General features: G+C 40.3%; 2 protein-coding genes across 2 annotated transcripts in view; one reads left to right on the top strand and one right to left on the bottom strand.

Annotated features, from left to right (window-relative positions):
• Window positions 1-2,558, bottom strand: part of sv2 (synaptic vesicle glycoprotein 2) — an 8,407-nt gene extending 5,849 nt beyond the window's left edge. The window contains exons 1-5 of the mRNA XM_030774366.1: window positions 2,344-2,558; window positions 2,087-2,176; window positions 1,487-1,648; window positions 386-548; window positions 157-278 (exon numbers count right to left, since the gene is read on the bottom strand). Of these exons, the coding sequence (XP_030630226.1) occupies window positions 157-278; window positions 386-548; window positions 1,487-1,648; window positions 2,087-2,176; window positions 2,344-2,437 (631 nt within the window). The 5' untranslated portion in view covers window positions 2,438-2,558. The remainder of the gene's footprint in view (window positions 1-156; window positions 279-385; window positions 549-1,486; window positions 1,649-2,086; window positions 2,177-2,343) is intronic.
• Window positions 2,559-3,210: 652 nt separating this feature from the next.
• snx1a (sorting nexin 1a) lies at window positions 3,211-18,802 on the top strand. Its single transcript, XM_030771372.1, has 15 exons — window positions 3,211-3,327; window positions 5,046-6,138; window positions 8,442-8,578; window positions 9,463-9,529; window positions 10,725-10,768; window positions 11,048-11,189; window positions 11,578-11,656; window positions 12,046-12,121; window positions 12,710-12,823; window positions 14,012-14,105; window positions 15,003-15,208; window positions 15,743-15,886; window positions 16,182-16,262; window positions 16,361-16,432; window positions 16,685-18,802. The coding sequence occupies exons 1-15, from the start codon at window positions 3,211-3,213 to the stop codon at window positions 16,733-16,735; spliced, it is 2,517 nt and encodes an 838-aa protein (XP_030627232.1). The 3' UTR covers window positions 16,736-18,802.
• Window positions 18,803-20,640: the final 1,838 nt, after the last annotated feature.

A 20,640-nucleotide genomic window follows, 5' to 3' on the forward strand; every position in this document is an offset into this window, starting at 1 on the left:
ATGATTACAGTTATGCTTGGGACAGAGCAATTTAGGCATGTAGATCCTTTCACTTCCCTCAATTAAAAAAGAAGCAAGAAATTAATATGTGCAACAGCTCTTGGAGGACTATAGCCGTCCCTGGATCAAGAATTTGATGGCATGAACTGAGATTACCTGCTGCCAGAATGTTTCCTGCCATCCAGAACGTGGCCAGCGCACTTATCATTGCACCCCTCCGCAGACGTGGTTGAAATTCAGAAAAATATGAGAAGATGACAGGAATAGAGCCGCCCACACTAAAAAGAAGAGGAAAAAAAGACTAAATCTCATAGAAATTCAGTCACATTTAGGGCCATGGACATTGAGAATGTCCCAGCCACACTCCTGTGAAATACTTGCTTACCCTACACCACTGAGAAAACGCAAAAGCAAAAACAGCCAGAAGCTGGGGGCCAAGCTTGCTAATGCACCAAATACGCCATTCACAGTTAGAGAAACAACCAGAACTCTTTGCCGCCCTCTCCGATCAGCAAGGCAACCCCAAACGTAACCACCCACCATCATACCTGCAAAGACAAAGAACACATAAAGATTTATCTTCATTATGTTTACAAACTCTCTCATACCCTTACCTCTTATCACCTTATTGCACAATAGCTCTAACTAAAAAAGTGCAATGAATCCCACAAAAGACCATTCCAGGGATGTTTCTCATTACTAATAATCACAAAGTCTTGACATGGTGGCAAGTCTAGATGGTGGCAACTACAAAAACACTTGATCTGTAGCATATTAAACTCGTCTCCACACCTTGTAGGAGAGAAGATGCACACTCAAGACAGTCAAGTGTAAGAAATCATTAAAAAATTATTATAAAACCTGACTGACATCTCTATACATCGTTTGCATTTCTTCACCAACTGTGTTTGGAACAGAAAACCTACTGTGGCATAAAGTGCCAAAATACTGGTTCTAACTAAATAAGACATCTTCTCTCATTTTGGGAGAAGCAAACTGCAATTTCCACAAACAATTCATATGTACAGTGGTTAAAAAGAAGCACATCCAAGTCAATTAGATCTCTGACTGAACAAATGTAGGGAACTCCTGGGGCGTTTCAGAAAAAGGGACTTCTCAGGTAGATAAACTTCAGGATTTAATAGTCAAAAATGAAGAATCTCCAGTAGGAGACCCCCTCCTCTTCTTTTCTTGGACCTGTTCTCTGACAACCCATAGTTGTGAGCAAGGACTTCATTTCTGCCTGCTTCACTTTTATCAGTAGTCCTATGCTGACAGGAGCCTGCACATGATTGTATCCACTGAGTAAGTAATGCTTATTGTGAAACTAAGCAATAACTGGTTAGGCATGGTTATGTGGTATGATCATGTCAGCATTTCTCACTACAGACTGGCTGAGAATTAGACACAATGAGATTACTTAATTTGCAGCAAGACCGAAGCTGAGAAGATACAAAAAGTTGTGAATATGATCAGTGGTAGGTACCCAGGAAGATGCTAGCAGACAGAAAACCCATGTCTGAGGAGCTGAGCTGCAGATCACAGCGAGCAGTGGGCAGAAGAAAGGACACACAGAGTATCTCCACTGCATCACTGGCATTGGCCCATCCACACACCACCAGCAGCAGACCATGAAACAAACCAAAACCTAGTCAAAGGAGAGATGAATGAGAGGGGTAAACATGGTCTTTAAGTCACTAATTAATTAATATTCTATGCAGATTTGCTTTACAACATATATGTTGATATGAATAATCCAAAAACTTAAAAAGCAACTTACAAGTGTTGCTATACTGTTCTAAATTATTTTTCATTCTGTACAGTAAATCCTATGTGAATAAGGTGTAAAGTTACAATGCATGGTCATGTGTCAGTGTGCAAACTGCTTACAACTAATATGACGATAAATTTCAGAGTTTACTGGAGGGAAGCATATCTTCAAAGAACCTGTGTGCATTTCAGTGAAACTAACAACGAACTGTACACGGATAAGATGACGGGCATTTGTAAGGCGATAAAAATGTAACAAAATTTAAAGTGGAATTTTAACGAAGCCTGAAAAGCGTTTACGTGCTGAAAGTAATACCTGCTTCTTCTATGGCTTCCTCATGAGAAAGTTTTCTTTGGTTCTCACCACCATTTACTCCATAGGAAATCCTTTCAAATATAACGTCACCTGTGAATATGTTTAAAAAGTGTTACAAACCGCGTGTTCGAACAAAAAACGTACACAGTCCATTACAACATGCATAAGAAAAAAAGAAGTTCCAACCACAGACTTGAAAAATCCGCTGGCTACATCTGGCTTAAGCAATTCTATATGAAGTCACTATTGTATTTTACCTTCCTCATTTGAGTCGGGATCCGGAGAGTCCAAGGTAGCAGAGAGCAACCGAACGGTATCTTCATTCGTCTCCTTAAGACTTCGTCGAGACATTGGATATGAAAGGGAGGGAGGCTTTTTAAAACAAACCGAGACAACGCAAATTTGCGAGCAGCATCGTTCCCACAAAAACTACAAAATCCTTGATGATTTTAAGTCACTGTTTAAAGCCTGCTGTTCAGAATTCTTAAGCGTTCGTCAATGTGTCAACAAACATACTGAACTCTCACTGGTCCGCTGACCGTTCCTATCTACACCAATCAAATCTTTAGTTGTAGACTTTGACATGAACAGCTGTCATGTGATGATAACACCGCCCGTTGGATCGAAAAATGGGGAGGAACAAAAGCTCATAACCTCCCACCTTATACTCACTTCCGGCACACGGAATTCTGCTAGTACGCAGTGTACATAATGCACATCACGATGTCATCAGTTTAGTCAGTCTCATGAATGTATTATGTACATAAGATGCCAACCCAGCCAACGTTCTAAAACTGCATTACAATTATCAGCTCTGCACAGTGGGAATCTTTGTAATTTCAAGATATAAAACTAAAAATCATGCGTATATTAATACTCTTACAAGTCGGGACGTAAAACAGCATCTGTGCACTATAAATGTGCTTTGTGTTTAGTTATGTACATGTAGCGCAATGTACATTTTTATCAGCCCATATCACGACTGAACCAAAATATAGTGCAATTTGACACAATCACCATTAGGTGGTGTCACACTCGTTTTCCCTTTTAAGTTTTGTGCCTTCCGTCTTTGACAAAGTTTTATGGTACTGTCGTTTCGCTTGTCGGCTGCAGATTGAATGAAGATGGCGGCCAGTTCTGAACGAAGTCCCCCTCCCTTTCCCGACTCAGAGGACCAGGAACTAGAACCCGACTTTGATAATGAGGACAGTGATGAAGGAGCGGATATTTTCACTGGCAGTGTGAGCCAACTATTTTATTTAATCGTTCTTGCATGTTCTTTGTCCGTTTAGCAGTTATTTATGTTGCGTAGCATATTAGCTAGCCACGAAAACTTATGCTATCGTTAGCTAAACTCAAGGGTTGCAGCCCACTTTTGCCAGCCACCTTGTGCAGAGCTAGAATATATGGCTTGCTGTTTACAGATAGCTTGTATTTCTTTACAACTTTTCCCTCCTGGAAAGCCATTGAGTTTCCAGTGTGTTTAATGGAACTCATGTTTGTGCAGTTTTATAGTGGAACATGACTCGCTTACGGGTGATAAAGATGCGTACACTGTGCCACAGTTTGGTTACTGTCATGGTATACGTGACGCTGTCATCAAAAAGCGCTCTCCAGCCATCTAGCTAACGCTGTGTAGTTAGCGTTGATGTTTGATGGTAGCTAAATTGATAGATGAACAAAGTACAGATGTTGGAAAGTGTTATTTTCACATAGAACTGATTTTTTACAATACACTAACGACTTATAACAAATCATCTATGTCTGTCATCTACAATTCTTTTTTTCTTTACCAAACACTTATTCGGAACGTGAAGCATACGTACAGATAATTACATTTTAAAATTATTACGTTAGGTTTCTACTTTTTAACAGTGCTTAGTAAAGAAAGAAGGTAGTATTCCTCCGCCGCCCATACAGTACGTAGCTACTGTTTGTGATAAGCACGATGTTCTGGTCTTGTTATTTGACTAGTTGTCTGTCGAGTTTTATGATAACAGTAAACTGCTCTACTTGGCATTAAGATAATTTGGTGGCATAACCTCCTACCTTACTCTCACTTCCGGCACACCGAATTTTGTTGGAATAAAAATGGCATGACATGCCAAAGTTAATGTAAATATTGTTGATTACCATTTTGCTAATCTCTATGGCTATATTCTGCGTTTAATATGCAATTCACCAGTTCCCTTGAATTGTATACACCATAGAAACGCTCTGAATACCAGGGTATTTAAAAAAATAACCTGTATCATCCAAAATGACTTCACGTCTGCTCACATAGCTTAATATTGAGGAAGTGAAAATGTACCCTGTAGTATCATATGGTTGGTCATTTTGTTCCGTTCATGCTGCTTTGCAGAATCTGGTCGTGTTTCTTCAGCTTATAACTGAAAGAAGTTTAATGGTTTGCAACAATTTTTTTTTAAATCTTAGATTGATAATAATAGTATATTTTGCCATGGCAGATAACCCTGAAAGCTGTGGTTGGATGAATTTCTGCGTCATCAAGTGAATGGCATGATACCTTGTTGTAGTACTTGTGAAAAGTGGTTTCCCATTGGCAGACATGTTCACTGTGTCCAGCTCAGTTGTAGGAAAGCTAGCTCAGCCCCTAATCATGTGAGCTTCAAATGTTTTTCCTTAGAGAGCACTTTGAGCTATCTGAACAAGCAGCTCAAGGCAGCTTCTGTGTGAGAATGTTGTCCTGTTAAAAACAGTCTCTCACTTTAAACATTTTTTGATTTTTTGTTATGTTCAGAAAGTTTTGTTTGAACTGTCTGGCCTTTTTTGGGTAAAGCTTGATTTAATAACAGTTCAAATCAAATAGCTAAAGCAGTGAATGTGTTCCCTCTAGGTTGACAGATGTGTTAGTTTCTTTGTTGTTATTTTTTCAAGTCTGACAAACTCATTTAAATAATTTTTTCATTGAATTTTGTCCTTTCTTTTGTGTTCACAGACCATGGCTGATTCGAAGATGGACCCTCCTCTGCCGACAAGTACCGACAAGTTACCAAATGACCTCTTTAGTGACTCGACACCCGAACCTCTTAGCGATCCTTTAAGCGATGCCTCCAACAAAACAGAGAGTGAAACTGCCAGCAAACTTTCACCTGACATTACTGAGGTAGAGCTTGCCTCTGATGAGCCGACAGCCGACCTACTGAATGAACCTGTTGGCGAATCCACTGATGAACCCAACATTTACTCAAACAGTGCATCAGTGACTGCCCTTATAGAGGAACCATTAGATAACCCCACAGAGAAGGAACCATTAGATAAACCCACAGAAAAGGAACCATTAGATAACCCACCAGAGAAGGAACCATTAGATAACCCCACAGAGGAGGTGCCATTAGATAACCCCACAGAGGAGGTGCCATTAGATAACCCCACAGAGGAGGTGCCATTAGATAACCCCACAGAGAAGGTACCATTAGATAACCCCACAGAGAAGGAACCATTAGATAACCCCACAGAGAAGGAACCATTAGATAACCCCACAGAGGAGGAACCATTAGATAACCCCACAGAGGAGGAACCATTAGATAAATCCACAGAGGAGCCACTGGGGACTGAAATCAGCAAGCCTGAGGAGGAAATCGTCATTAGCGAACCTGTCAGTGCCATCAGTGAACCATTAAAAAGCGCCGATGAAGAACCACAGAAGGACATCGTTGAAGAATCTCATAAGGAAGTCACTGAGGAACCACCTAGTAAGGTACAAAGTGACACTGCCACTAAACCGTCAACTGACCTGTTTGGGGACTCTCCTGATGACGATGATGATCTGTTTAAAGAGCCGCTGGGTGCTATGGCAAAAAAGCCTCAGAGCAGCATTTTCAGCGAGCCACAGGTTGACATATTTGCCGAAGCAAAAGGTGATGTAGTCAGCAAACCACAGAATGAGCAGCCTAAAGATGTTCCAACTGACATTTTCACTGAGGAAGCCCTGATTCCAGTTATCAACACAGCGACTAAACCCAGTGTCAGTGCTAGTTCAAAGACGAATGGGGTGCACTCTGACGAAGAGGAGCAAGATATCTTTGCAGGTATGACAGCTCTGTATGAAGGCATTGAAGTTGTGATTGCATATGACAGCTTCATTTGAACTTGAAATAATGTTCAAGTGTCTAGATATTCTTGGATTCAATTAGTTTTACTTAGCTAGTTCTCCAAATAACTGAATCCCAAACCGTGTGCAGTAGATGTGAATGACATCTGATTCACCTCTTTTCCTCCCTATTCTCTGTCGCAGTGTTGCTCCAGCTGTAAAGTGCATGGTGAGAATTGTATTAGGATCAACATTGGGGCCCATTCATGAATGAATTCATCAGTTTCAATTCAAGCAGAGAATTGGAATGGGAAATACCATTTTAGGAGACAGAATTGGAATCAAATTGGAATGATAGTTCTGTTCATTTGTGTGAAGTTCAATGTAATCCCATTGTATAGGGTATACAGAACAGATATCTCACCGAATTAAATGTAATGTATTTATTTGATGTACTATTATTTAATGTTGCTGATACGATTAGTATTTTAACACCTTTCTTGGTTCTGGAATTTCATTGAACTGAATTCTGTCTCCTGAGACTGTGATTCAGTTGCACTTTTAGCGTGTTCTCTCATCTGGACCTGATAAGGAAAGGGCTGTCTCAGCTATGTCCCTCCTCATAGGAAGAGGGAAACTGAACCAGAAATATCCTTTCATGACCTTTAGGCTTCTGTGTGTGTCTGTTTGTGTTTGTGTGCGTGTCTTTGTGTGCGCGCACACACGTTTGTGTTTGTTTGTGTGTGTGTGTGTGTGTTTGCTCTTCTGAACAGGCTTGGCCTGGGCAGTAGTAATCCAAACCTCTGTGAAGTTTGGACTAGGCTGGCTGCACAGCCAGAGTTGAAGGCTGTTTGTGGTGCTGTGTTCAGGGCCAGCTCTCTACTTTGTCTGTCTGTCTGTCTTTGTGTGCGCACGGGTACATTTTGTTTTCCCTGCTACATATGTTTGTGTTTGCGGTTTTACTGCCTTCCTCAGTTACACAAATCACGAAACCTTGTTAATCTAACCACATGATTTTGTCAAACTCTGTAATCCAATAGAGTCTGAATGTTCTCGAATCCAAGTCAGTCTTCTCTGATCAAATCAAGTCACCCATATTTGACAGCTGATTGTAACATTTACCCACAGAGGCACATTCACAGATGAATTAGAGTTCATGGAGGTTTGTTTCTTTATTTTTTAATTTTTACAAACTATTGTTTTTAAGTATGTAGTATGTAATGAGTAAATAGGCCAATATGAAGGAAGATTATAAATGACTTTTTCTGTGGCACACACGCATGTCGATTAAGGAAGTCATCATGTCTGCCAGGTTCTTCATGTTTCAGACAGTTTATCACATACCCTTTTTGCTACAATAGTCTAGCAGTTAATTAGACCCAAAAAGTAGTTTTGGAAAGGGGAAAGGTTAGTTACACAGTTAGCTCGTCAGTTACACATGAGCAGTTCTATTTTCCATCTGAATCTGTCATTAGACTTTAATAGGTTTCACTTTTAGTTAGCATTGCATCAGAGTTTTTCTTAGTTTACATGTGGTCCCTGTGTTTGCATGGATTTCCTCTGGGTGCTCCGGTTTCTTCCCACAATCAAAGACATTTATGCTAGGATTAAGAGTCCTGTCAGTGACTTTGACCGAGGCCCCTAGCAAAAAGACCTGGAGTTGGTACCCGGGCGCCTGCGGCTGCCCACTGCTCCTAGTTCCTAGTGTGTGTGCTCACCTGTGCGTGTTAGGATGTGTTAAATACAGAGGCTGTGTTTCACTGCTCACTGCTCTAGTGTGGGACTGGTAAAGCACTTCTTTACTTCTTCTTCTCCTTCACTTGATTTTGAATTTTGACATGAGGCCCAGGCTGGCAGTTTAGCCCTCCTGTCTCTTCAGCCCATTAGTCAGCTTGTGTTTCCTTCACAGTCTGCATTTCAGTTTAACATCCAGTAAGTCTAGTGACGTGGCCTTGCACAGATGGCTTTAAAAAATGATATCATCAGCTTTCTGCTGGTTTTATGTGCTATTTAGGACATGGGGTGCTGTCATCACAGTTCACAGGGTCATTCCATTCTTACCAGAAATGTGGAATGTTGCTTATTTCACTGTAAGGAATGATCTGATCTGTTTTCTCAAGTTAATTGTATTTGAATATTTAATGTTTTAAAAGCCCAGATTTCACTGTTATATTTAGCTTTTTTCAGTCACACTGTCTGCATAACTGATCATGAGATCAAGCCTAATAGTGCTCTCCCTCTCTCTACCCCCCCCCCCCCCCCCCCCCCCCATCTCTCTCTCATATAATTTTTCTCTGTCAGAGGCGACTGTAGAGCTTTCTCTGGACAGTCCTCGGAAAGAGCGAAAGAAACAAGATGTGGCCAAGCCCTCAGCATCTGCACCATCCATTTCAGTGACACCGAGCACTTCCAAACCCCAGCCCAAGACTCTGGAGGAGGTGTGACACCATTTCACTATTCCCTGCTAGTTGATCATATCTACCATCTCTGAGTTTTGTCCATATTTACAGTGTTGTGCCTTTTCACAGCCACGCCCTTGTGCATAGCTTAATTCATTAAGGCCAATTTATACTTCTGCGTCGAATTTGCGCCGTAGATACGGCATAGGCTCTGCATAGCCGCGTACCCTACGCCATAGCCTACACCGTAGCCTGATATGCACCTCCCCAGAAATGTAACTGCGACGTGCGGCGAAACAGACCACAACAACTGTGATTGTTCCGCTTGGTAGCATCACCCTCCTTCTGCCTCAATCGGTCCAATGGTCACACACACCACTGAGCGCTCATTATTTTGAGAACTCCATTTGTTTGTCCCCCAAAGTTTAGAAACTAGTCCTTCTTTTGAACGCAAAACTTGTTTTACAGATAGTGCAAAGACTGAATTCCGACTTTTTATTTAACGTTATTCTTCCCATCGTTTGTAATGCACGAAGAAACTCAACACAATGGCATAGAAACCTCACTGCGAACTAGCATTTTGGCGATGTAATTACAGAGCGACGCAGACACACTAACACACAAGTATAAATGCTCACAACGGTGTAGACCACTCGTGTAGGCTATGGTGTAGGCCCCGTGTAGAGCCTACGCAGAAGTATAAATCAGTCTTCAGCGTCTGAACACCCCCTGTGTTATATCTGTTTGGAAAGAGCTTGGATCTCCAGTTTACATCCCTTTAACCTCAACGTCTGAACCAGGGCGATTTTACAGTTTACCATTGTTTGCATCGTAACAGAACAAAGCTAGGTATGTATTATAATGTACAGTCTTGAGATGAATCAGAAGACGCTTGGTAAATGATGTTCTCTGTCCTGTTACAGCTGGAGGAGGAGGAGAGTGAGGACAAATTTGAGTTGAATATCTCAGTGACAAACCCAGAGAAAGTTGGTGAGTCCAGCTTTTTTTTTTATAACTGTGTTTTAGACTGACACCTCTTATTGATTGTTGCGAGTCATAATGCCTGAGAGGAATGAGCATTGCAAGTGTGTCTTGCTCATTTTAATTGTCAGTACTCCACAAAGCAGGTTGACAAGCACTAGAGATACAAAGCAAAGTTAAACAGAGTTGTACGTTCCTGTGGTATGATATCTGTGATATCGTTGTGGTTTCAGTGCGTCACCGCCTAAAATTAACTGTAGATCTACACCTAATGTTGGTTGACAAAATTACAAATTGTAGATACATAATATGAGAAGTTTGTTAAACATAAGTACAGTTTTGTAAGATGTGGAATCTGTGTTGAGTCTCTGTAGAAACATGTAGTCATTTTCATAGTCATCACTGTTTGGCATCAGGTAGAGTAACATGTAGAAAAGCTGTGCTCCGTTTCAGCTGATCTCTTAGGATACGTGAGAGCTAAAAACAATACAGCTTAATACATATGTAATTAGTACCTGTGTGTTTAAATATTTCCATTAGGTGATACAAAGACACATTATGACCTCTGTGTGCCACCACCAGATGGTGACTCTAGGTGACCTAATATACAGCAATTAGTTGGTCTACTAGAAGAAATTCTGATAGTTTTCAGTTACTTAAGGCATTTTAATCACAAAACTTGTTGAGAATTTACCGTTATTTCTGTAAAATAATGGACCTTTTAAGATTCCTTTCTGCTCAGACATTAAGTTTGTCATGCCTCTGGGATTATTTCAGTGTACTAGTGAATTAACGGTCACCTGCTGTTTTAACTGTTACATATGGGGAAGTATGGCGGTGATCTCTGAGCGGTGAACAGAAACCCTGACAGTTAATCACTGGCTTCCCCCTTTCTCCTGATGGCAGCAGCTTTTCATTTCCTGTTTTTTCCTCTTTCCCTACTCGCTAAGTGAAAAAAGAGCAGCACTGTGGGGCTGTCATCTGCCTGGTTCCTGTTCAGTAATGCCACCGATCACTGACTGCGTGTTTCACATCCCTCACAGAATTTCTTTAACTTGATGAACTCGCAGGCAAAATTAACAGAACAGCTTCTGTTAGATGGGTTCATTTTGTCTGGAATAGTTTTCCTTCTTATTCAGCAGAAATGATTTCATGTATGTCAAGCATGAAGGGAAAAACTCTGTTTGTATGTCATCTTTTACAGGTGATGGTATGAATGCTTATATGGCCTACAAAGTGTCCACACAGGTACACAACTACCCGTTCCTACACATTCATTAGGCCTCTAATCCAAATAATAGAAATGTAATTGTGTAAATGTTTTTATATGATGAACTTGTTTTCTGAGTGCCATCTTGAAGACTGCAAGAGCTAAATCATAAGACATTTATGATACACTCTTTTTAGTCATTGTGACTTCTCTCCGTACACTGATGTCTTACATCCGTTGTCTCAAAAGTGGACCCCCTCTGCAGTTTGTAGGATTTTAGATGTGTCTCAGGCTGTGTGGTCTTATTTCTCTTCCAGACCACCATGCCTATGTTCAGAAATAAGACCTTTACAGTAAGAAGACGCTTCAGTGATTTCCTGGGGCTGTACGAGAAGCTTTCGGAGAAACACTCGCAGAATGGTTACATAGTGCCCCCACCGCCTGAGAAAAGCATTTTGGGTGAGGATCCTTTTTAGTGTTTACAATGCAATCACGGAGTGAAACTACTCACCATAATGTTTGGTACTACTGTTATATTTCGTTGACATTTTATTTGCCAAATGGATACATTCGTTATATTAACAAGTTTGGAGCTTCATATTTTTGACTTTCCTGGAAAAATACTTTGTCCTATCTGTAAAGTTTAAGTGATAAAGAGTTCAAATGAAAGGCTCATCTCAGATTTGATCACTTTAAGGTAAACAGTGGCAAGGGATGTGGCCATGTGAGGCTTGCATGAACATTCCGCTGCCTTTTTACATCAAATTCAGTGAAGATTTCAATCCAGGGATTCCTCCAATAAACAGAATTTCATTTTGATTGGTGTGAACTGATTGGATATTAACAGGGATGACCAAGGTGAAAGTTGGGAAGGAGGACCCATCATCTGCTGAGTTTGTGGAGAGGAGGAGGGCAGCCCTGGAGAGGTAGGTAATCTGGGGTTGGTACTGGAATCAGACCTTGTCATATGGTGACAAAGAGATTACAGGTTTTTTTTGCTGATGTCATAGAAACCTTAACAGGTACATGAAGCAGTGACCACTGAGTCAGCTAAAGTAGTTATTTATTTTCCATACCCTCATGGCAATCTGTATTACTGTACAGCAGTTAATCTTTAGTACTAGATAGCGCTACAGCTACATTTAGTATGTGAAATCACTCGGATGTCCTGAACATTAGGTTCTGAACATGAGAGCATTACTTTTTGAACTAACCAAAGACCTTTATCATAAGGAGGGACCAGTAAAATGAATTCAAACCATTGGTCATTAACACTTTAAAGATTTATAACGGTATCTGCTCTTCTCATACATAGGTACCTCCAGAGAGTGGTGTCTCACCCTTCGCTCTTGCAGGACCCAGATGTGAGAGAGTTCCTAGAGCGAGATGAGGTAGGTTACCTTTGCTCATTCGTTTGTTTGGTCTCTCATTTCTTTTTTTTTTCCTCAGCAGGGTGTGGCGACCTGAATATGTTGAATTAGATATAATGTTTCACCTGACTGTCTCATTGGTATATCCTGTTCCTCCTGCTCTATTGTTTGAATTATTCTAATTACTACAAAGCCAGAGACTGGTGTTTTTATTGTGGCGTTAATATAGTCAGGACCATTCCCACTGGGCACATTGTCCTTTATCAGCTGACAGATTGCTTTTAAAAGAGGTTTTCTTTAAGAGAGAGTGGTTTTATGCCATGCCCTCTGAGGGCCGTGTGCAAACACCAGCGTTGCAGCCACTGACTGGTCGTATTATGTGTAAACGATGTGTGTGACATGTTCACAAAGTTGTTTCTTCTCTGTATTATAAGCATAAGCAATAAGCAATTCTTGATTGCTTAGTTCTCTTTATTCATGTATCTCATATGTGCCTGTAATCACACAGGAAGCCCACAAGTTTCTAAATTGTAATGCATTTGTGTTTAAGCACACTTTTTGTATGTATGTGTGTGTATGTGTGTGTTTGTGTGTGTGTGTGTTTTTCAGCTCCCCAGGGCAGTCAGCACACAGGCTCTCAGTGGGGCTGGTTTCTTAAAAATGATCAACAAGGCCACAGATGCAGTCAGCAAGATGACCATCAAGATGAATGAATCTGATATTGTAAGTGGCTGCACGTACCAAATCTTCATATCATGTTTGTTTCATTAGAATTGGGCTAAGCCACTGATTTAAAATGAAAACATGCCCTTAACCACCTCCTTTTGTGGGAAGTGGTGCATCCTTAAATGATCCAGTGTCCTTGAATTGTCTTGTGTGTAAACGCTGGTGAGTAATCATGTATAAAAAATTGTTACTTAACAACTAAAATAACATTTTATTCTAACACTGCTCTAGCCCTCCATTCCAACACTCCAGTTCATTGCTCCGTTAATAAGTAGGAAGATGTCTGTACTAAAACAAAAAGTTAAACATGTTGGGCAAGATTCCATGACTCTTGGATCTTGTTTGTTGACAGTCTCGTTCAGTTATTTATTTATATATGTTTGTACATATGTATTTATTTATTTATTGGCAAGTAGGTTATTAATGGGCACCCCGATGTGTCTAGCCAGAGGAGTCCATCCATTTAATGTTGATGCTCCATCAGGTTTAGCAGGACACAGCCTGGCAAACCTTGCCTTGTTTGTGGTCCATGTCACTTGGTATAGCTGTAGAAATACAGGTTTTAGCCTTGTTTGTGGTCCATGCCACTCGGTATAGCTATAGAAATACAGGTTTTTGCCTTGTTTGTGGTCCATGCCACTCACTATAGCTATAGAAATACAGGTTTTGCCTTGTTTCTAGTCAGTGCCATTGCGTATGGATATAGATATACAAGTGTTGCTTGTTTGTGGTTTGCAATAAAGATGTCGAGTGACAGCATGGACTGCAAGACTCCTAGAATCAGGTCCACTGTGTTTGCCTGTATGAATCTAAAAAAACAAACAACTGATTGTTATCCACACCATGTCCAGTTTTACCTTTTGTTTGCTGAAAACATGGATACCAAACATAATTTCCTTAAGAGTTGTTCCTTTCAGTAATTTATGGATTCATCAAGTTTTTGTATTTCTTGAATGAAAGGTTTACTTAATACTAAAAGACATATGTCCTCCAAGAATTTAAGACTTAAGACATCCTTAGTTTAAGCTGTTGGAAAGGTTTTTAGTGATACCAATCTCTCATGTGTGTACCTGCCAACAAGCCTTGGCAGGAGTTTTTGTTTGTTTCTGTTTATGTGTGTGTCTGTTTGTGTGCATTGGGGTGAGCGTAGTCAGGGTAAATTTGTCCTTCTCTGATGTGCTGCAGTGGTTTGAGGAGAAGCTCCAGGAGGTGGAGAGTGAGGACCAGCAGCTGAGGAAGCTACATGCCATGGTTGACTCCCTGGTTAACCACAGAAAAGGTCAGGATTCTCTTCCCTTCTGTCTTTCCTGAAGAGTCTAAGTGTCATATTAACAGGGGAGATCACTGTTGAAAGGCAGTGCTTAACAGATTGCACAGAAAGAGAGATGTGCATATAGAGAGATGATAATATGTAAGGAGAGGATACAAAATAATTATTATGCTGTTATCCCTCGGTGCTGTTCAGCACTTGATTCTGACTGGTCAGTGAGTTGTCACTATTTCTGTTGGGAGATCTGTTCATATCACAGAGTTAGCCAGCGTGCTTTTGTTTGTAGTTTCTCACATGGACATTAAGACCGTTAATTTGGTTTATTCGGATTGAGGTTCTTGAAATGAGGGCTATATTTTGTGGCAGAAGCAATACACGCTTGTTAAAAAATAACAAAATCAATTTAAACTATTGTGTGGGAAATGATTATTTTAGAATTAGAATTTGAGTAACTATGGACTAAATGGGACAAGATACATCAGAAGAGTTATTACTGTACGTTAAGTACCCGATACAAAGCTGATTTTGCTGTGCTGTTGCCTAGGCAACCCATCATAATTGACAAATCTATATTGACAAAAAAAGAGAGACCAGAGAAGCTGCATGTGGAAGTACTCAGTCTTTAACCACTCCGTACCGGTTGGATATTTATCCCACCCATACAAGGATTTCAACTTAGCCCCCATCTTCCATCTATCAAACGTAATGCAGAGTTCGACTGGATAGTAAGGACTCTATTGAGTAATCCTGGGGTAGGATAATTGGGTGTTTTTAATGCAGTGACAGGCAGACTGGCTTTTAGGCAGAGGACCGATAGGAGCTTGAAGCCATTTCCTAATTCTCATTATAATATGCAGTGTAATAAAGTGCTAAACCGAAAACTCATGGACCTTTTGGTTTGTCCAGAGCTGTCTGTGAACACGGCAGTGTTTGCCAAGAGCGTGGCCATGCTGGGTAGTTCAGAGGACAACACGGCTCTGTCTCGTGCGCTCTCCCAGCTCGCCGAGGTGGAGGATAAGATTGAACAGCTACACGCTGAGCAGGCCAGCAATGACTTCTTCATCTTTGCAGAACTCCTGGCTGACTACATACGCCTGCTGGGGGCCGTCAGGGTATGGCTGCACTCCGAGATGAATTCATATTATATAGACGGATAATCCACAGTGTGTAGAATGCAGTGTGTTTTTATATGTGCTTGGTTGACCTTTAGGATTCAGTCATGTGGTTCTGTTTAATGGATAATTAAATTTAATGCTTTGTGAAGAGTATAGAAAAAGAAGAAGACGTGTTATTTAAGCTCTCACCCAGTGCATCTGCTCACACAGCCATTCATTTGGTTGAACTAACAGACACAGCATTGGTCTCTGCTTGAGAAAAATTTAAAAGCGGTTTTGGATCTTAATCAGATTTTACTGTTGTATTATAAATACAGATCTTGCTTTAAGATCTTGTTTTTTTTTTTTCCAAGACTGTGCATAGCCAGCTAGTATAATATGCGTCAATAATAAATGTTAATCTGTAACTAAGCTCTAATAAACCTCTTTTGAACTCCCCGCCTGCCTTCCTCCCTTTCTCTCTCCGCCACTCTCCTTCTCCCTCTGCCCGTCTGTCTTCTCTTCTCTCCCCATATCTGTGTGCTGTCACAGGCGAGTTTTGACCAGCGTATGAAGACATGGCAGAGGTGGCAGGATGCACAGAACATGCTACAGAGGAAACGAGAGACCGAGGCCAAGCTGCTGTGGGCAAACAAGCCCGACAAGCTTCAACAGGCCAAGGACGAGATCGCTGAGGTAAACGAACCTCATTCACAGACCAGTATGACTCATTTTAAGCATTTGTAGAGGTGGGGGATTTTTTTGTTTTTTGTTTTGTTTTGTGGGAATTTGGATTTATGACTGGTTTTGATCCCAGTTATGTTTTCATTTCTCTTACTTTCTTACATTCATACTTGCTCGCTCGCTCTCTCTCTCTCTCTCACTCTGTCTCTCTCATGTTTTGGTCCTGAAACATGTTCCAGCAAGCGTGCTCCAATTTGACATTTAAGAGAGCCAAGAGCTTCACTTTGTGTTTTGTCTCTTTGAACAGTGGGAGGCCAAGGTGACCCAGTATGAGAGAGACTTTGAGAGAGTGTCTGCCACAGTGAGAAAAGAAGTCATCAGGTTTGAGGTATGACTCTGTCTGTGTGGTTTGTTTGTTATGGGGTGCACTGGACGTGCTGTCTCTGTATCATCTGCTTGGTGTGCTTTCTTTTTTTTTTTTAACAGAAAGAGAAAGCCAGGGATTTCAAGAAAAATATTATGAAATATCTGGAGTCTCTGCTTCGTTCACAACAACAGGTAAGATCATTTTGGAATAAAGTGCTATCAGAATGCACTGTTTTCAATGCATACTGCAAACAATTCATGTGTGTTTTATTTTGACATTACAATTTCCAACACTGCCTGAAATGAATTTTATCCCAGTTAAGTACGTGAAATTCAATTCGTGAATTGTACCCCAATAGACTTCACTAGTTTGTGTTTTCCTTGTTGTGAGAACATTTTGTACTCTGGGAACGCTGATTTAAACTGTTTTCCTGTCTCCTCTAGCTGATAAAATACTGGGAGGCATTTTTGCCAGAAGCAAAGGCAATCGCGTGATGGTGCAAACACACCTGGGGTAGAAGGCGGCCGCCTTTCTTTTTATACACTTTACCTCTCGCCTATAAACCAAGAGAAGACAACGAGACGCGCTGCAAAGGGAATTAGAAAACAATCTAATCATGTTTTTTTGGGTTGTTGTTTTTTTTTTTTTTTAATCATTCAGAATCTATAACTCTTCATGCTAACTATTGTATTAACAATTGTATATTTTTCATTTAACCTCTACATATATTTTCATAATGACAAAACTTTGTTAGATGACGTGTGCACGATTGCAGGGTGTGGGTCCCCTCCTATGTGTATGCAAACAGATGTCTTCTTTTGTCACAGTTAGGTAGGTGCCATTAGAGAAGTTAATGATCGTGTCATAGCGAGGGCTGAGGGATGTTGCACTATGAGATTTAATTCATCAGCAATGTTAAATCGTTTACAACAGGGGGCACTCTCCCACCACACAAAATGCACTTGGTTCCATTTTCTTTCTCTCTCTTGTCATTTAAGAAACCTTTTTTCCCCAGCCTTTTTAAAAGGGGATTAACTCCGTTTAAACATTTGTTGAATTCATCATTATGAGTTTGAGGAGATTCAAATGTTAGGCTGTTATTAGGAGCAGGTAATTGCACCTAAACAAAAGCTTTGTTGACTAGTGAAAGGCGTAGCTCCATTCGACCGTTAATGCCCATTAATAGATGTTAATGCCCATTAATAGATGTTAATGCCTTTTTTTTCTTTTTACTTTAATGGACATACTGTCAGCATGGCCATGATTTTAAGTGACTTCCTGTAGAGTACTTCTGGATATCACTGAGCGGGATCTTGGCAGCCTTTTTGAGTGAAATAATGTCAGACTATGAGAGAATTCCCTTTATCCTAAGCCCTCTCTAACGGCACTGCTTTGGCTTCACTGTCTCGCTCAGCTAGCTTTGTTTTGGATCTGGAGTGCTGAACATCAGAGGAAAGGTTGCAGTAGCTACTGTAAGCTGATGGGCTGTGTGTGTTTTGAGAGTATGAGGACAAACCCAGGCTTGGCTGTTCTGTAGTGGTGGGTTATGGCCTGTAGTCATTACTATTAACATTTAGTGACTCACAGCTGTTGCCAAGTCTGCTCCACACACTAAGCCTGTAAATGGACTACAGATAGTGGAAACATTCTGTATAGCAACTGGTGACTCTTCTAGACTGACCTTTTAATTATGCACTACAGTGTCAATGGTCATTTCCAAGGAAAGCCATTTTGCTTAGTCTTATTCAATGTTTTTTTTTTCTGTTTTGTTACCCTGACTAACCTGAGTAGAAAACACCCATGTCACGTCCTGAATAGAGGGCAGAATGTCTGCTGCCAGTGAGCAGAATTCACTGTAATATGGTAGATTCCAGAATCGGTAAGGTATACTATTTTGGGATAATATTTTGAGGGTTGTCCAATCAACACCAGATTTGTTTTGTGCTGAGCAGTGTATAACCAAGGTTATACCAAGTTAGCTTGAACTACAAAAATGCCACAGTTCAGCTACAGTTTAAAGTTTTTTTTATTGTCATTATTATTCCAGCTAGTCCTGTCATTTTATCATACTTTTTTTTTAAATGAAAAACCTGGTCTATCGTCTAACGTTTCATTTGTAAAATTCGGTAGATGAATTTTGTTTTACCTTTGTCAGAACACATGCAGAAATTACGTTTGATACGGTTTCATGTTCAAAAAATGAGAGAGAGAGGGATGTTTTCTTGCGCTGCTACCCTGATAAGTAAATCAGGGGGAATCAGTGTTTCAGTTTTCACTGAGCACCTTACAGTGCAAACTGTTCCATTCATTTGGATGCAAACTTAACCGACAGTACCATTCACCACCTTCCGAGTTTCCTCTTTACTTTTTTCTGTATCTTTTCAGACTTTAAGTATTTCAGAGTATTTTGTAGAGAAAGCCACTCAGATTTATGAACAGACATCACAGGGGTCACACTCATTCATTTAAGTTGATGGCTCACACTTTTTTTTTTTTTTTTTTGCTTTTACTGCCTTTATCAAAACTTGGAAAATAAAGTTTCTTTCTAAAAAAAAATGAAAGAGATTATTTTCTGATGTTTCAATCAAGCTAGTAGGCACACCATACTTTGCAAGAAATAGTTAAGTTATCCTCTTAAGCTAGGGGTTCTCTCTCAGGTCCTTTGAAATGTTCTGATTTTAAGCATTCTGTTCCTGTCAATGACTTCTCTAACACACATTCCCCCAACAAGGGAACTGATCCTTTAGTCCTTCCTACTTCTGGTTTCCCTTTTACAAGCAAAGTTTTTTCACCTAATTAATACAGCCCAGCAGTAAACTTGGTTCCACTAAAGTGTTATTTGAGAAGGGAAACAGGCCAGTTCATTGTTTCTTATTCTAGTACACTATGCTGAACTTGTGCTTCTCTGTGAATTGAGTAATCTTGTCCCACTGATTCCATTTCTTTTGACTGGTTATACACAAACCACACCTCATATTTTTGCATGGGGTAACACTTTATGAATTTTTACTCAAGTGGAAAAGTTCCCGTCTTCAAACAAGGCTTAAAAATGCTCTGTCACAACCTCTCTGATGTTTGTTCATGTCTAAACAAGGCTGTGCAATCAGAAGGTATGCAGTGTAACAGGGAAACCTCCTAAGGTACATAAAACTGCACGAGGTAAAACTTTCCATTGGTCCCATACAACACCATAGATTACTTCTGGAGTGTCAGTATTCTCCAGCTCTAAAGACAGATGTGTTTCAGTTTCTCTGAAAACTCCTTATGAACAACCCTCTTCTGTCCCTCTAATGTTTTGCAAGCGTACATGCGGCAACATTTTCTTAATGCATATTTAAAAGTGGTCGGTATTCACAATATTCTGAAGACACAGAGGTATAACTGTTTGTGTGCGTGTGTGTGTGTCTGTATATCATGACGCATTTGTAAAGGATGTAACTATATTTGAGGTTAAAATGATCAAGCACCATTCAATGTCAACAAAATGGTCACAATGCACTTCCCCTCAGACTCATCACTTCCCATAGTTTGCTTACTGTCTTTTTTGCTGAGCATACTGGCACTGTGTGTGTATATTTATGCACGTGCACAGACTAGTGTTATTTAGGAGACTGGCCTCTGTGATGATTGAGTAACATACAGAGTTCTAAATTTAACCATGCCACAGTCTTCAGTTTGTTTTGTCTGGTAAACTAAATTCAACTTGGTAATATTGCTAAATCAAGCGTGCATCCTCATCCACCCAACAGGCCACAACTGTGCGTTCAGCTGTATAAAAGTATGAGATTAAATCACTTGCAAGACCCCCCCCCGCAAACTATTGTCAGTCACAGGATATAATTTCTTGTGGTTTCTGAGGTCATCCTCGTGATCTTTCATAGTAGAAACATATGATTCCTACTAAGCTTCCTCAAAGATATGAATTTTGATGTTGCTGTAAAGCATTCATGTTTTATGGTGTTTTAAAGAGCACTGAGGTAGCATCTTTATCGGGAATATTGTACAACAGCCTGAACCCTATGAGTAAATAGTGTAATAGTGCTCAAACGAGTAACTGATACCAGCATTCACAGTCAAAATATGCACGATTTCCTGCTGTTTGGAGACCATACGACTGTTCTGTACTATAGTATAACCCATTTTAAGATTTCCCTAGGATCCCACTTTGTGTCACACACTTGCTCAAACGAGCTGATTTAAGAAACAACAACAACAATAATCATCATCATCATTAAGACCCGCGAGCTGTCAGTCTTTGCGTTAGTAGACCTGGGCTGTAACTCACTGTAAAGGCAGGTCCAAGTCAGCAGCGTTATTTGTGTTTGGACAGGTACTTAAAAAGTTTGAGCTTAAGAGGAAAATAAATGTTCTGACTCAAAATATAGCGAGTGCTATAATG

Source organism: Chanos chanos, chromosome 1 (genome assembly GCF_902362185.1).
Source record: "Chanos chanos chromosome 1, fChaCha1.1, whole genome shotgun sequence".
Classification (NCBI taxonomy): Eukaryota; Metazoa; Chordata; class Actinopteri; order Gonorynchiformes; family Chanidae; genus Chanos; species Chanos chanos.

Bases quoted from the DNA above. Each gene is read 5' to 3' on its own strand.
- snx1a (XM_030771372.1), top strand. From the start codon at position 3,211: ATGGCGGCCAGTTCTGAACGAAGTCCCCCTCCCTTTCCCGACTCAGAG. The intron at 8,579-9,462 runs GTGTGACACCAT...GTCCTGTTACAG, and splicing joins AGCCCAAGACTCTGGAGGAG to CTGGAGGAGGAGGAGAGTGA. The intron at 12,824-14,011 runs GTAAGTGGCTGC...GATGTGCTGCAG, and splicing joins AGATGAATGAATCTGATATT to TGGTTTGAGGAGAAGCTCCA.